Source organism: Denticeps clupeoides, chromosome 13, assembly GCF_900700375.1.
Source record: "Denticeps clupeoides chromosome 13, fDenClu1.1, whole genome shotgun sequence".
Lineage (NCBI taxonomy): Eukaryota > Metazoa > Chordata > Actinopteri > Clupeiformes > Denticipitidae > Denticeps > Denticeps clupeoides.
Window position 1 is genome coordinate 16,794,835 of NC_041719.1, and position 13,233 is coordinate 16,808,067.

General features: G+C 43.0%; 1 protein-coding gene across 3 annotated transcripts; it reads left to right on the forward strand.

Moving 5' to 3' along the window:
• The first annotated feature begins 1,552 nt into the window (after window positions 1–1,552).
• LOC114802345 (von Willebrand factor A domain-containing protein 3B-like) lies at window positions 1,553–13,205 on the forward strand. Of its 3 annotated transcripts, none has more exons than XM_029001158.1 (26): window positions 1,553–1,745; window positions 1,982–2,070; window positions 2,158–2,411; window positions 2,507–2,666; window positions 3,080–3,249; window positions 3,340–3,455; window positions 3,654–3,770; window positions 3,852–4,039; window positions 4,130–4,284; window positions 4,364–4,502; window positions 4,585–4,716; window positions 4,858–4,956; window positions 5,171–5,365; window positions 5,453–5,580; window positions 5,677–5,750; window positions 5,850–6,011; window positions 6,388–6,445; window positions 7,085–7,241; window positions 7,710–7,822; window positions 8,012–8,062; window positions 8,185–8,377; window positions 9,228–9,354; window positions 9,444–9,568; window positions 9,781–9,918; window positions 11,668–11,765; window positions 11,938–13,205. In XM_029001158.1, exons 1-26 carry the CDS (start codon window positions 1,592–1,594, stop codon window positions 11,999–12,001), a joined length of 3,456 nt encoding a protein of 1,151 aa, XP_028856991.1. In that variant the 5' UTR covers window positions 1,553–1,591; the 3' UTR covers window positions 12,002–13,205. The 3 variants fall into 3 exon arrangements, with proteins under 3 accessions (XP_028856991.1, XP_028856992.1, XP_028856993.1); XM_029001159.1 differs by having other exon boundaries at window positions 3,855–4,039; XM_029001160.1 differs by having other exon boundaries at window positions 1,678–1,780.
• The last annotated feature ends 28 nt before the right edge of the window (window positions 13,206–13,233 follow it).

Below are 13,233 nucleotides of genomic sequence, written 5' to 3' on the forward strand. Positions count from 1 at the left end.
TAGCGGAGGCAGAGAGAAGATCAGAGAAGCACTGACCTTTATCGTGTATGAAGAGCACATTGTTCCTGATTGTAAATTCCAGTGCTAGTGTGGTTGCTGCTGTGACTCCATTCTTCACTATTAGATTCACTTTACATAGTATCATAATACTAGTTCCAGCTTGACTCGTTTTAATGTATTGATCATCAGTAAAAATAATAGTTGCTACATCAAAGTCATAGAATATTCAGCCTCTTAGCCACAGTTTGACAATCACTGCATGATACATGATTTTCAAAAGAGGTTCTTAAAACTAACAAATTCATGCAAACACATTTGTTCATCCAAGGATGGTGGATGGGCTCTGGGTTACCTGGGTGGCAGCTTTGGCAGAACCGGTGCTGGTGGGCCAGGGACCAGTCTGCTCGTTCTCCCAGATGGGGGAGGGAACCTGGCTGAACTCAGGCCAGCTCTGCTGGGACTCAGAGCTCTTTAATAAGGCAATTTCCCTGAACACTCAACACACATGGATAAGGGGAATAAGATATTTATTCATCTGAAGGGGGAATTTAAGGGAGTTAAAATTTGAGACTTTATTTTAAGTTTTGTTGTCTAATGATCTGCTGACTCAGCTTCTTACCTCCATGCAAAAGATTGTTGGGTCCAAATGCAGAGAAGGAGTTCACAGTGCTGAGCCCAGGGCTCCATAACCCGCAGTTAGAAGAGGGAGCTTATCATTACTGTTCATTCCCCTCATTCCCCCTTTAAACATTTGTGCATCATTTCCTGCGCGGGGGCAGTGGTGGCCTAGCAGAAGGTTGCTGGTTCGAATCCCGAGCTGCCAAGGGTCCACTGAGGTGGCACTGAGCAAAGCACCGTCCCCACACACTGCTCCCCAGGCGCCTGTCATGGCTGCCCACTGCTCACTCAGGGTGATGGGTTAAATGCAGAGGACAAATTTCACTGTGTGCACCGTGTGCTGTGCATTACAAGTGACAATTACTTCACTTTCATTTGTGGATTTTTGTCCACTTTGTACCATGCGTGATCTGTAGGGAAAAAAAAGAAAATGATGCGCAAATGTTTAAAGCGCTTTTCGTGTGTACAAAACGCTGTGCATACTTGTGGATATGATTTTACCAAACGCAAATCTAAAAAAAACATATTTGTGGATACTGAAATATTTGTGAACATCAACATTTATTTGTGGATTGTGTTCTGTGAGTTGCAAATAATTAAGTCCAATAAGAGCTTCCATACTCCTCCCCCGGCGTCCGTCAGGAGAGGCTCGGCACCCACCCTGTCTGCTGGGCCGCGCCGCGTGGATCCCCAGAACTTCCCGCGGTGCGCCGCCACGTGGACGGGTCTGGAAGCGCAGGCCCCTCCGCTCGGGTCATCTTCTCACTAATCGTCTGCCCGTCGTGTGATGTTTGCGTTAGGATTCGGCATTTATTTATTTTATTTTTTTTACATGTTGTAGTTCGTCTTATAATCTCCTTCGAAGGTGACAGAGTTTAACCCGGAGGTGTGAGGGACGGCCCTTAGCAACCCTGTCACTACTGTCAACAGAAGGGGACAGGAGGAACGAGGTGATATTTTACTCCCCGAGACCATGTCACGGCCACCTGGAGGAAACGGAGCCGGGCGGGACGACGTGGTGAACGCGCTGGTGTCTCCACACGGGTGGCTGCGGGACAACGGGCTGCAGCGGAGCAAGCTCAGCCTCCCCCAGATTCTCACGCACATCGGCTTCAGGCAGCGTGGGGGTAGGCAAACCTTTCTACAGGCTACAAAGAGCTGCGTAAGGTCCCATAACCGGTTATTATTCCATAATTATATTATTTCATCTCTGAAGAAGTGTGTGGGACTGTATGTGAGGGAGGGAGGGAGGGAGCTGGAGATGAAAGTGAAGGTGACTGTTCCCAGGGGGACGTGTGGAATGCCATCTCTCCAGGACCGTATTTAAAGATGGTGCTTCTCGTCTGTCAACACTCTCCTCCAGATTATGTTCATCATCTGCGAAAGTCCATCTCCTCCAAATACGCCGACGGCATGTTCCCTCAGATCACCGTGGATGGGACTGTCCACAACGTATGAGTACCAATGGCGTTGTAACACTGGCACCAGTAGAATTGCGCGGATGCTTTTTTATTTTTTCTAATTTATTGTTCTGTGAAGATAACAGCCACACGGGAAGAACTGGAGTCCCTCTGCGAGAAGTTGGAGGCTAAAGCGAAGCTGTGCAGCCGGAGGCTGGACTGGCTCACCACAGGCAGCAGGAAGCTTTTCGGGGTCATCCAGGAGAAGAGTGTCACATTAGTGCTGGATGTCGGATGTTCTGCCACGAGGGCCCAGCAAAAGCTTGGCAAGCAGGCCTTGTGTAAAGTGATTTGTGAGCAAGTTTCACAAATGGACTGTTTCAACATTATGAGGTAAGGAACGCAGAGGTCCTATAATGTTGCGCTTTTACTGAAAAGGACAACAACGGCAGCAAATCAGGTACATTTCTGTGTCCTTCACCTCGTAGTTCGGGGATTCAGGGCGTGAGTAGGTGGCAGGAGAAGGCAGTAAAATCCACCGAGGCGAACCTCAGCTCTGCCATGGACTGGCTGCTCGCTCACGAGTGCGAACCTTCCACTGGGAGAAGCACCGCCGAAGTGCTGCTGAACGCCATGGGGGACGTGATGGTGAGGCGTGCATCCGTTTTCATCTTCTACATCCATCGCAGGGTCTTCGTTGCTACTACGCGGCCGATTGTCAGTCACTAACCTGTAACACAGCGTCACAGAAATACCAATAACTGTATAGTGAAAAAGACAAATACCTAAACCAACATGGAGAAGGTGGAGGAGATGTCTTCAGCATCAAATCACAGAGGGGGAAACGAGGGCTGTATCAGTAATGAACATAACGCATCAGAAGACTGTCCGTCTCTTTTCAAATGAAAAAACATAGTCATTTGACTATACAAGCACAACAAAATAAATCTGCTACAACCAGAATAAGGTGCCATTGTTCTGTATGTCTGATGGTTTCACATCAGGTTAGGGTTCGGGCAGCAAGCTGCATCGTCGTGAAATTCTCCCCCTTTGATCCTCAGATTGAAGCTGTTTATCTGTTCGTCGTTGGAGATTTGGTGGATGACGTTGCTGGAGTGCTGCGCGGCAGACTGAAGAGGAACGTGTGCCCCGTACACACGGTGTCATTTAATGGCAAAACAGGGAAAGGCATTCAGGCCTTGAGAGACCTGTCCAACCTCACCGCTGGGCGGTAAGCAGCCTATCGACCTCATGCGTAAATCTAGAATTTCTAACTCATGAAGCCATGCAGGGTGTTCTTACCTTCTAACCCGTCCTTCAGGATCCATGAATTTGCTCAGATGGAATATTTAGAACACGTGGCGTGTGACTCGCCAGACCGCAGCAATGGACATTTGGATCTTTCTAAATTTGAACCCATTGGAGGAATGTCTCAAGGTGCACGTACGGTTTATTACCCAGCGACTTATATTCATGTTGCAACAATATTGTGTGCTAATATGTAAATATGTAGTAATCTACTCTGATTCTGAGACTGTTTCATTAAATATCGAAATGATGACATGTTTTCCTATTCACATATTCATGTGTGGGGTATCATCGTGCGTAGAGTTTTGTGTTTTTTTTGTGAGTCAGGCAGCAAGGTCAGAGAGGATGTGTATCAAGTCTGGAGAGAGATGAGGGAGGCTCTTAAGACCAGGAACCAAATTAAAAGAATCTTGGTGGAACTGCTACCACAGAGGCTTGAATTGGGTGAGGCCACAGTATCATATTTTCCATTTGTTGTTTAGTGAGGTGTCTCTTTTCGTGACATCTTTGCCTTCTGTCCCCCAGCAGAATCAGAGTCTCAGCGTGCCTTGCCCGAAGACTGCCTAAGCTCCAAAGAATGGCTTAACAGGTTTGGGCTCAAAGCTCAGAAACTGAGGGTGCATGAGGCTCTTGCGGACTGTGCCTTTCCGCACTCCGATGGTGTTGTTGGTGTTAAATGCAGGCCTCTGGATGAGACCATTCAGACCGATGCTGTAAGTCACTTGACCTTTTTTGGAACGTTAGCCACTTGTTTTTACTCTATGGTTCATCCAGTTTATCATAGTACATGGTTTACATTGAAGGAGACGTGTAAGAAGCTAATCAACGCAAAGTACTGCACCAGCTTTGTCCACATGCGATGGAAGGATGGTTCTGTGGTCCATGTATACGTCACTGATGGGAAATGCAGAAAATATGAGGAGCAGATGAACAGAGCCTTGATAAATATGAATAAAAGGTGCCTGTATTATGTGAGTAAGTGGTGATTCAAATGGAAAGAATCTGTTAAATGATCGACCACTGGCTGTCCTCTGCAGACTGGAATGGTTAAAAAGTGGAAGCAGGGAACTTTTTGGAACAATTGTTGAAGACCAGGTGTATCTCCTCATTGACACATCAGAAGCCATGAGGGACTTCCTTGATGTGGTGAAAGAGAAGGTTTTCCAGCTAATGCAGGTTTGCGTCTCATTCTAGATATTGCTGCTATCTGCATGAACGCTGCTATCTGCATGAACCCTGCTTCTTACTTCAACTTCAGGACCAGCTGTCCAAAAAGCAGAAAGTGAATGTGGTGGCCTTTGGCACGCGTGTGACTCTGTGGAAGAACAGACTTGTGGAGGTCAGCTCTGAAACACTGGCCAGTGCATGTCGGTGGGTCAATGAACTCCAGGTATGGCAAGGCCCAAGCTGACCTGTGAGGCTTTTCCATCTGGTCCTCTTGCAAAATCTGTTGTTATTGATTTATTTAAGAACATGCCATGTTGCAACGATGAATTTCATTATAGATTTATAGATGTGTTTTTATTTCTAGGCAGGAGGAACTAAAAACACGCTTGGTGCACTGGGCCAAGCTTTAGCAGATGAAGGAACCCAAGCTGTTTACCTTCTGACCGATGGACAGCCAGATCAGGCAAGAGTCAGGGTTTGAGTTATACCTTGCCACCAGAGAGGTATGTCCTTATCTGGACAGCAATTGACACAGCTTCTTCATTCAGGCTTTGTGCTTTTTGGCTGGTTTCAACACAGAGCTAGCATTAGAGCTGCAGTTATGATGATGACTAGGATAGACACGTGAACCAGTCATTTGAAGATACGTTGTAATTGAAATAACTGAATGTCTGCAGCCTCCTGGAGTTATTCTAGAACAGGTGAGAGGCTGGTCCCCTGTCCCGGTGCATACAATCTCCTTCAACTGTGATGACCATGAGGCCAACAGCTTCCTGTATGAGCTTTCTCAGTGGACTGGGGGCAGGTTCCATAGTTACTATGCCAACGTTAAAGATTTTTCCGACCTGTTTGGCATTTGCAAGGATCGTGAGGTAATCTGCAGTCCAGATACTTTTTAAGAATGAAAGGTTTGTCAAACTCAATTTTACCTGATTGTCTGATTGTCCGTAAATGTCAAGAGTGACGACCTTCAGCTTTTGATGGCAGAGATTGATCAAGGAAGGGCAGACCTGGAGACTGTCCGTAGACTTCGTGCTGAGTGCATCATTCTGGATACTTTCCATCAGAAGACTAACACAACCCAAAGGTGAGACATTTTATATACAGACATAAACATTTGTATTTTAAAATATGCATTTATTCTGTATGAATTAAAATTATACCTGCATGTTTTTCTCATCAGGACCGGCAGTACACAACAGCTACACTCAACTCAAGGTGTTACAGGCATCCAACTTAAATCTGCAAGGCATGCAGGTTTGTCATGTTTGCTTTGCATTGAACCTGAGACCATATCTGACAAGCACTTACGGAGCCAGTCTGGTTGTGTGTTTGTGTGCTCATTGTCTGTCTCAGCTCAAACAACGTCCAGCATGCTGAGGCTCTTGTCCAGCTCTGAGCAGATTCATTCAAAAGCTCCCCTCCGCTGTCCTGAAGGCCCTGGACAAGAGTGGTTGCTGCCCGAGAGCCTGGCTTTATTTCAAACAAATGCAGATAGGCAGATGCAAGTCCTTCAGAGTGAGTGTGGGTCTTCAATCACTCAAGCCAACACACTGTTAAAAACACACACACGTACATGTACACCCCCCCCACACACCCACACACCCTGTATCTGTGCTTAGCACAAGTAAGCTAATACACATTCAGAGAAAGCATCAAAGAAGGCTTGTTTACCCCTGATATGCCAACAGGAACTGGCACCAGACGTTCCATATATGTATTCCATGTAGTTACTGGGTTTATTGGTTTAACCTTGAATCATATTTGAAGACATTTCACAACGTTTTGTTGCTTAAAATCAGAGACCGGTTGGGGAACTAAGTAGCCAACATGCAGATACATTTTAATCAGGTGACGAGTCGTTTTCTTGATCGTCTTTTGTGTCTTAACACAGGTTTTGGGTTGGTCTCTTCTGACACAGAACAAAAGAAGGAGAGAAAGAAGCAAGAGGAGTGAGTAAAACTGATTTCAGGAAGTGAAACAACGAGTCAGGGTCTGCAGGGGTATATCTGTCATAACTGAATTGCCTAGATATAAGATTATTATGGATTATTATGATAACATTTGTATGTAAGACATGCACCTCTCATAAAAATGGGTGCCAATGGTATAATAACCTGTACAATTCAGATGTAAAAAAATACGTTAGCAGAAAACTGGTTGCAAACCCTCAAACTTATACTTTATTAAAGCACGTTTTGTATTTTTTATAGATTGATTTGTTTTTCAACTGGATTGCATCTTATACATCAAATAAAAGGATATTTTCATAAAAACCTAGTATTTTAATAGGAGTGTGTACACTTTTTGTCTACTGAGCAAGAAGAAATTCATCAGGTGAAAAAGAGTTGACTTGGATATAAGACCAAACTTGACAAGACTTGACAAGTAGGAAAAAGTTCTTTTTCAAGACGTCCTAGATTCAAAACATCCTGGATTGTCCTTCATTGTAATTACTGATCATTAATGAGCCCCAGTTCAGTTACATTTCTTATCAACCTTAATAATTTACAAAGACTATTAGTGAATCAACGTAAAACTGTAAACCGTAGTCTGTGTATCGTGACTTCCTGTGCTCTTCCTGTCCGCAGCCCCTTGGATATCCCAACTGCTCAGTGGCTGAAGACCAACAGTCTGGTTGCTCGGAGACTGACTTTATTAGATGCTTTGTCACCAACAGCTATAGTTCACCATGCCAAATATGTCCCTATGCTGGATAAACATGTCCATTCAAAGGTGTTCAATGAGGTAAGCAAGATTTTTATAAGGTACAAGTGTTAATTCTGCTGTCATTTTGTTAGACCTACAGAGGGCGGTGTTGTAACAGACCCCGGCGTTTGTTTAGCTTCTGTAAGGATGAATTAATTGGAAAAGCACAAACCTCATGATCACTAACATTGAAATGCAGAATAAGGCAGTTCGCCTCGCTTGTAATTGTCATGCTCATGGTGTGGGTTCAGATGCATGCACTCCACAATCTGGAGAGGCAACCGAAGATGCTGTCATAGCAACTGCACCGAAGCTGGGCCTTCATCACATTTCTCTAGTCCCATTGTGTGGAAAAGTGTCTGTGTGTGTGTGTGTGTGTGTGTGTGTGTGTGTGTTATTCTGCACAAATGCTAATTCATGTTACTCAGTCGGTGCATAACAGAAAAAGAAGTGAAACAATGACTGCTTTGCTTGTGTGTGTATGGATTTCTCTGTGTGACCCCACAGATAATGCCTCTGGCTCACATCGGCGGTAAGGGACTGACCCTCATCAATCCTTTAGCTGTGGACCTTGAAAAATACAAATGCAATGTACAGGATGTACTGAAAACCTACGAGAGGTACTTTTTCTGGACATTTTCTTTATATTCAAGAATATTGCTTAAATGCCGACAAGAAGCGGAATCCAAATGAGGCTCTTAGTTACAAGAGCCAGTACTTTAATCAGAATCTGTCAGCAAACTGTACAAGCGAGTGAGTGCTTCTTGAATACGTTGTCGATGAGCAGAGAGCATGTCCTTCCAATGCAGGCGACTGGACTTGATTGTATGGAGAGGATTAACTCAGGAGGAGAGGGAGAAGTATGCATCCAAGGCCTGTCTGGTTTTACACAATAAATCTTGCTTGAAATCAATGAGGTTTGATTTTGTGTTTGAAGGGGGAAACATAATGTTATACAATGCACCATGTATGTTTTTTTGAGGTTTGGCAATGAGGCAGTCGCCTTCAGTAATCATCGTGAAGCCATGTTGGAGGCTCTGGAGGGGTTGAAATGGCCAGTGGCAAGGGAGGACCTGGACCTCCTGGAGAAGGAGATCCACAAGGGCCAGTCCTTCCTGCAGCAGGCCTCAGACTTGCAGCTGGCTGCCAGGCAGATGTCCCGAGCAGCACAGGACGTCAGTACTGTTGAACGATGGTCTTACAAGCTAGATGGAAAAATGACGATGACTTAGACTTGCATTGGAATGCCAGTGTACCTTCATGCAGCAAATATATTATTTACCAAAAAGCTCAAAATGTCAAATTATCATCTATTCCATTATTTTAGCATGACTGACACAGCAAGAAAAAAATTCTGATCTTTGTCTTATTTAGCATTAGGCTACACTAAGCTTGGTAAAGTTGAAATCAATTAATCATGTAACATATTAAGCCTCTCAGCCTTAATGGTCGTAGATTGTTCAAATGCTAATGAGGTCCTTCAAACCATAAAATAGCTGAAATTGTCCTGTTACACTGAGGTAGAGAGGCTCTCAGGTGTGTAATCATAGCAGGACACACAGGCGACACCCACTCTACACAACACTTTGCAATCAGACATGGCCTATGAACAAGTGCCACTAAAGGGTCACATTTAATGTCATTGTGTGAACTGCGGTGTGAGTAGGACCTAGTGGATCCCGTTTTGAGTCGACATGTCCCACTTTTTAATAAAATTAATAAAATGAACTGGACGGAACAGGTCATTTTCCCACAGGTATCAGTTTTTCAGAGTGATCCTGTGAGAATATGACAGTCTTTATTTCCACATTTGAACCTGGTCACTTCATGCATCTTCCATATTAACATCATATCAATTTTATACACATAGACATGCAGGTGTTCATGTCCGTTTCCACACTGCGCTTCTTATTCAAATCATAAAAAACCTTAACCAAACATGTATTTAGCTATCTAGGCACTATTCATTGCTACACACTCGGATACACTTGTTCTTCAGCAGCTTCCATACTTTTGTTCTTCTAGGTTAATAACAGCAGAGTAGAGCGTGGGCTGTCCAAAAACCAGAGCGAAGCTCCAAAAATGCCACTGGACTGTCTGCGAGGTCAACGGGTCGTAGCGAGGTCAGACGCTGATGGGTTCTACTATCCTGGTGAGCGTGTTACTGTCACCCTTCACCCGGTGATGCTATGCCCAGCATGCCAGAGGCTCAGTGTAACGGCTGCCGTGTGCCTCCTGCAGGGACAGTGAGGAAACGGCTGCCTGGGAAGAGAGTCAAGATTGACTTCACCAGTGGGGAGTCAGAAGTCATATCGCTGGCCTGTCTGCTCACTGTAGGAGGCTCTGGACCCTGCCCCCCATTGGTTGTAAGACACAACATGACTACCAGGAAAACCCTGTACTTCAGTTAAGATAGAAGATTGTGTGTTAAGATAGCAGATTTTGTGTGTGTGTGTGTGTGTGTGTGTGTGTGTATATATATATATATATATATATATATTCTGACACTGTCGCATAATTAGTAATTTGTCAGTATCATTGACGACTCATGTTTGGTGCTCATTGTTTGACATTATAGGAAGGGGACTTTGTGCTTGTTGCCACCAGAAGGGAGGTAGCAGGTGACCGTTTTGTCCCAGGCATCATCCTAGTCACTCCTTGTCATCATGAGGCTCTCGACAAACTCTTCACTATCCTCAAATACAACAATAAGAAGGTGCGTCTTACATTATTACAGGGAGTGCAACAGGGAGTGCAATTATTAGGCAAGTTGTATTTTTGAGGAATAATTTTACTATTGAACAACAACCATGTTCTCAATGAACCCCAAAAACTCATTAATATCAAAGCTGAATGTTTTTGGAAGTAGTTTTTAGTTTGTTTTTATTTTTAGCTATTTTAGGGGGATATCTGTGTGTGCAGGTGACTATTACTGTGCATAATTATTAGGCAACTTAACAAAAAACAAATATATACCCATTTCAATTATTTATTTTTACCAGTGAAACCAATATAACATCTCCACATTCACAAATATACATTTCTGACATTCAAAAACAAAACAAAAACAAATCAGCGACCAATATAGCCACCTTTCTTTGCAAGGACACGCAAAAGCCTGCTATCCATGGATTCTGTCAGTGTTTTGATCTGTTCACCATCAACATTGTGTGCAGCAGCAACCACAGCCTCCCAGACACTGTTCAGAGAGGTGTACTGTTTTTCCTCCTTGTAAATCTCACATTTGACGATGGACCACAGGTTCTCAATGGGGTTCAGATCAGGTGAACAAAGAGGCCATGTCATTAGTTTTTCTTCTTTTATACCCTTTCTTGCCAGCCACGCTGTGGAGTACTTGGACGCGTGTGATGGAGCATTGTCCTGCATGAAAATCATGTTTTTCTTGAAGGATGCAGCTGCAGTACCACTGCTTGAAGAAGGTGTCTTCCAGAAACTGGCAGTAGGACTGGGAGTTGAGCTTGACTCCATCCTCAACCCGAAAAGGCCCCACAAGCTCATCTTTGATGATACCAGCCCAAACCAGTACTCCACCTCCACCTTGCTGGCGTCTGAGTTGGACTGGAGCTCTCTGCCCTTTACCAATCCAGCCACGGGCCCATCCATCTGGCCCATCAAGACTCACTCTCATTTCATCAGTCCATAAAACCTTAGAAAAATCAGTCTTGAGATATTTCTTGGCCCAGTCTTGATATTTCAGCTTGTGTGTCTTGTTCAGTGGTGGTCGTCTTTCAGCCTTTCTTACCTTGGCCAAGTCTGTGAGTATTGCACACCTTGTGCTTTTGGGCACTCCAGTGATGTTGCAGCTCTGAAATATGGCCAAACTGGTGGCAAGTGGCATCTTGGCAGCTGCACGCTTGACTTTTCTCAGTTCATGGGCAGTTATTTTGCGCCTTGGTTTTTCCACACGCTTCTTGCGACCCTGTTGACTATTTTGAATGAAACGCTTGATTGTTCGATGATCACGCTTCAGAAGCTTTGCAATTTTAAGAGTGCTGCATCCCTCTGCAAGATATCTCCCTATTTTTGACTTTTCTGAGCCTGTCAAGTCCTTCTTTTGACCCATTTTGCCAAAGGAAAGGAAGTTGCCTAATAATTATGCACACCTGATATAGGGTGTTGATGTCATTAGACCACACCCCTTCTCATTACAGAGATGCACATCACCTAATATGCTTAATTGGTAGTAGGCTTTCGAGCCTATACAGCTTGGAGTGAGACAACATGCATGAAGAGGATGATGTGGACAAAATACTCATTTGCCTAATAATTCTGCACTCCCTGTATAAATCACACGTGTTATTTCACTTCAAATGTTTTTAAGACATTTTATTTGTTTTTTATGCGTTATAAATAAAAGGTAATATTATTATTATAATTCATTTTCCATGTGTAAAGCAATGACTACACCACATTGCATACTAGCAATGACTTTTTCCATCTACAGATACACAGACTGCGTTCGAAAATAATTAAAATCAGCCAGACCAGGTACTGGGTCACATGCAAAAACCTCCAACAGATACAGCAATCCCGAAACATAAAGTGAGTCGATTCAGTCACTATTTCCAATCTGGTGTAATGATCTGCTGATTTGATGTGCAAGATAAATTACTACTTTATGAACTGCTAATCTAATTGTTTTGTTAGAAATACTTAGTACCTAAATTACATGTGAAATGTAGTCACAATTTGCTGGTCTTCTATTTTTGTCAAGGACCACGGAGGCGCTAATCAACCAGTCTGTACCAGAAAATCCACCATCAGAGATGAAACAATGAAATAAAGTCTATATACACAGGTCTATAAAGTAGAACAAAGTAGCAAACAACAGGCTTGAATTGTGCACATAAAATAGGGATTATCATAACACACACAGGATTTACTTTTGTTGTAGGAATTCATATTTTTGTTACCATTATTGATTCAGGCTTATATTAACTAAATAGTAATATAACAAATGAGCAATCTGTAAATCTTGGTGATTTGTGATGCTTAATGTTTAAAACACCTTTAATTTAGACTTATTTTATTCTATATTGTTCTTGGGTCTCTCTGTGTCCTTGAGTTTTGTATCAGTCATTACATTAGCAATTTCCTCCAGGATTTATCAAGCTTTGTTATTCTAAATGTGAATGGTCTGTATCCTCAAATACATGTCTATTTAAATAAATTATAGAGTGAGAGCTAAATTATATTAGATTATTTGAACTGCAACAACTTTAGAGACTGCAAAGTATCAGAGCCCATGCTAAAGAAGTCCTAGTTATAGGTTTTGGTCATTTTTATCATCCACAAAAATATAAAAAATTACTAAATTCTCAAAGGTTCATTAAAACTATTATATTGCTCCAAGTGAAGTAGTGTGAACTCTGAACTCAATCGTTACTACACATTTATGGCCATTTTAGGATGTTGTGGTAAACCAGGCAACAGCAATCCATGTCCAAGAAGAGGCATTAGGCAGATAAAATAGGCCCTCGAGTCTAATCTGAGCTCTGAGATTAGTGATGCTGCTCTAGAGATTGCCTGAAGGTTCTTTTGGGTCTCTGTGTGGTAGAGCACAGTTGTGGCAAGGAGGGCTTGCATAACAGGGTGCTGGCTCCTCAAATATTGTGTGTGTTATAGATCTCATCTCATCATGTGCCAGGAGCTATAAAGAGGTTAAGGTGTATAAATGGGGATTCCCCCCACCCCCACCCCCAGGGATATGACAGTATCCCCAACTGACTGAAATGGGATTTTCTCCTCCTTCTCAGTTTACCACCTGTTGATTTAAAAGGAGCACCCAGACAGCCACAGGCATATGGAATAAGCATTTAATATGATTTTATGCATCTTAAATGAACAGGCAGAAGTCACATTTGATTCAGTTCAGTAAATCGAAAAGAACTGTTTTGTGTATTTTAGTTAGTATGAATGTGAACACATTTAAAATTCATACAAATGCACTGATTATTGATTAAAAGGAATAATTAAACATTACTTTTTGTCTTGATTGAATTATGGTAAC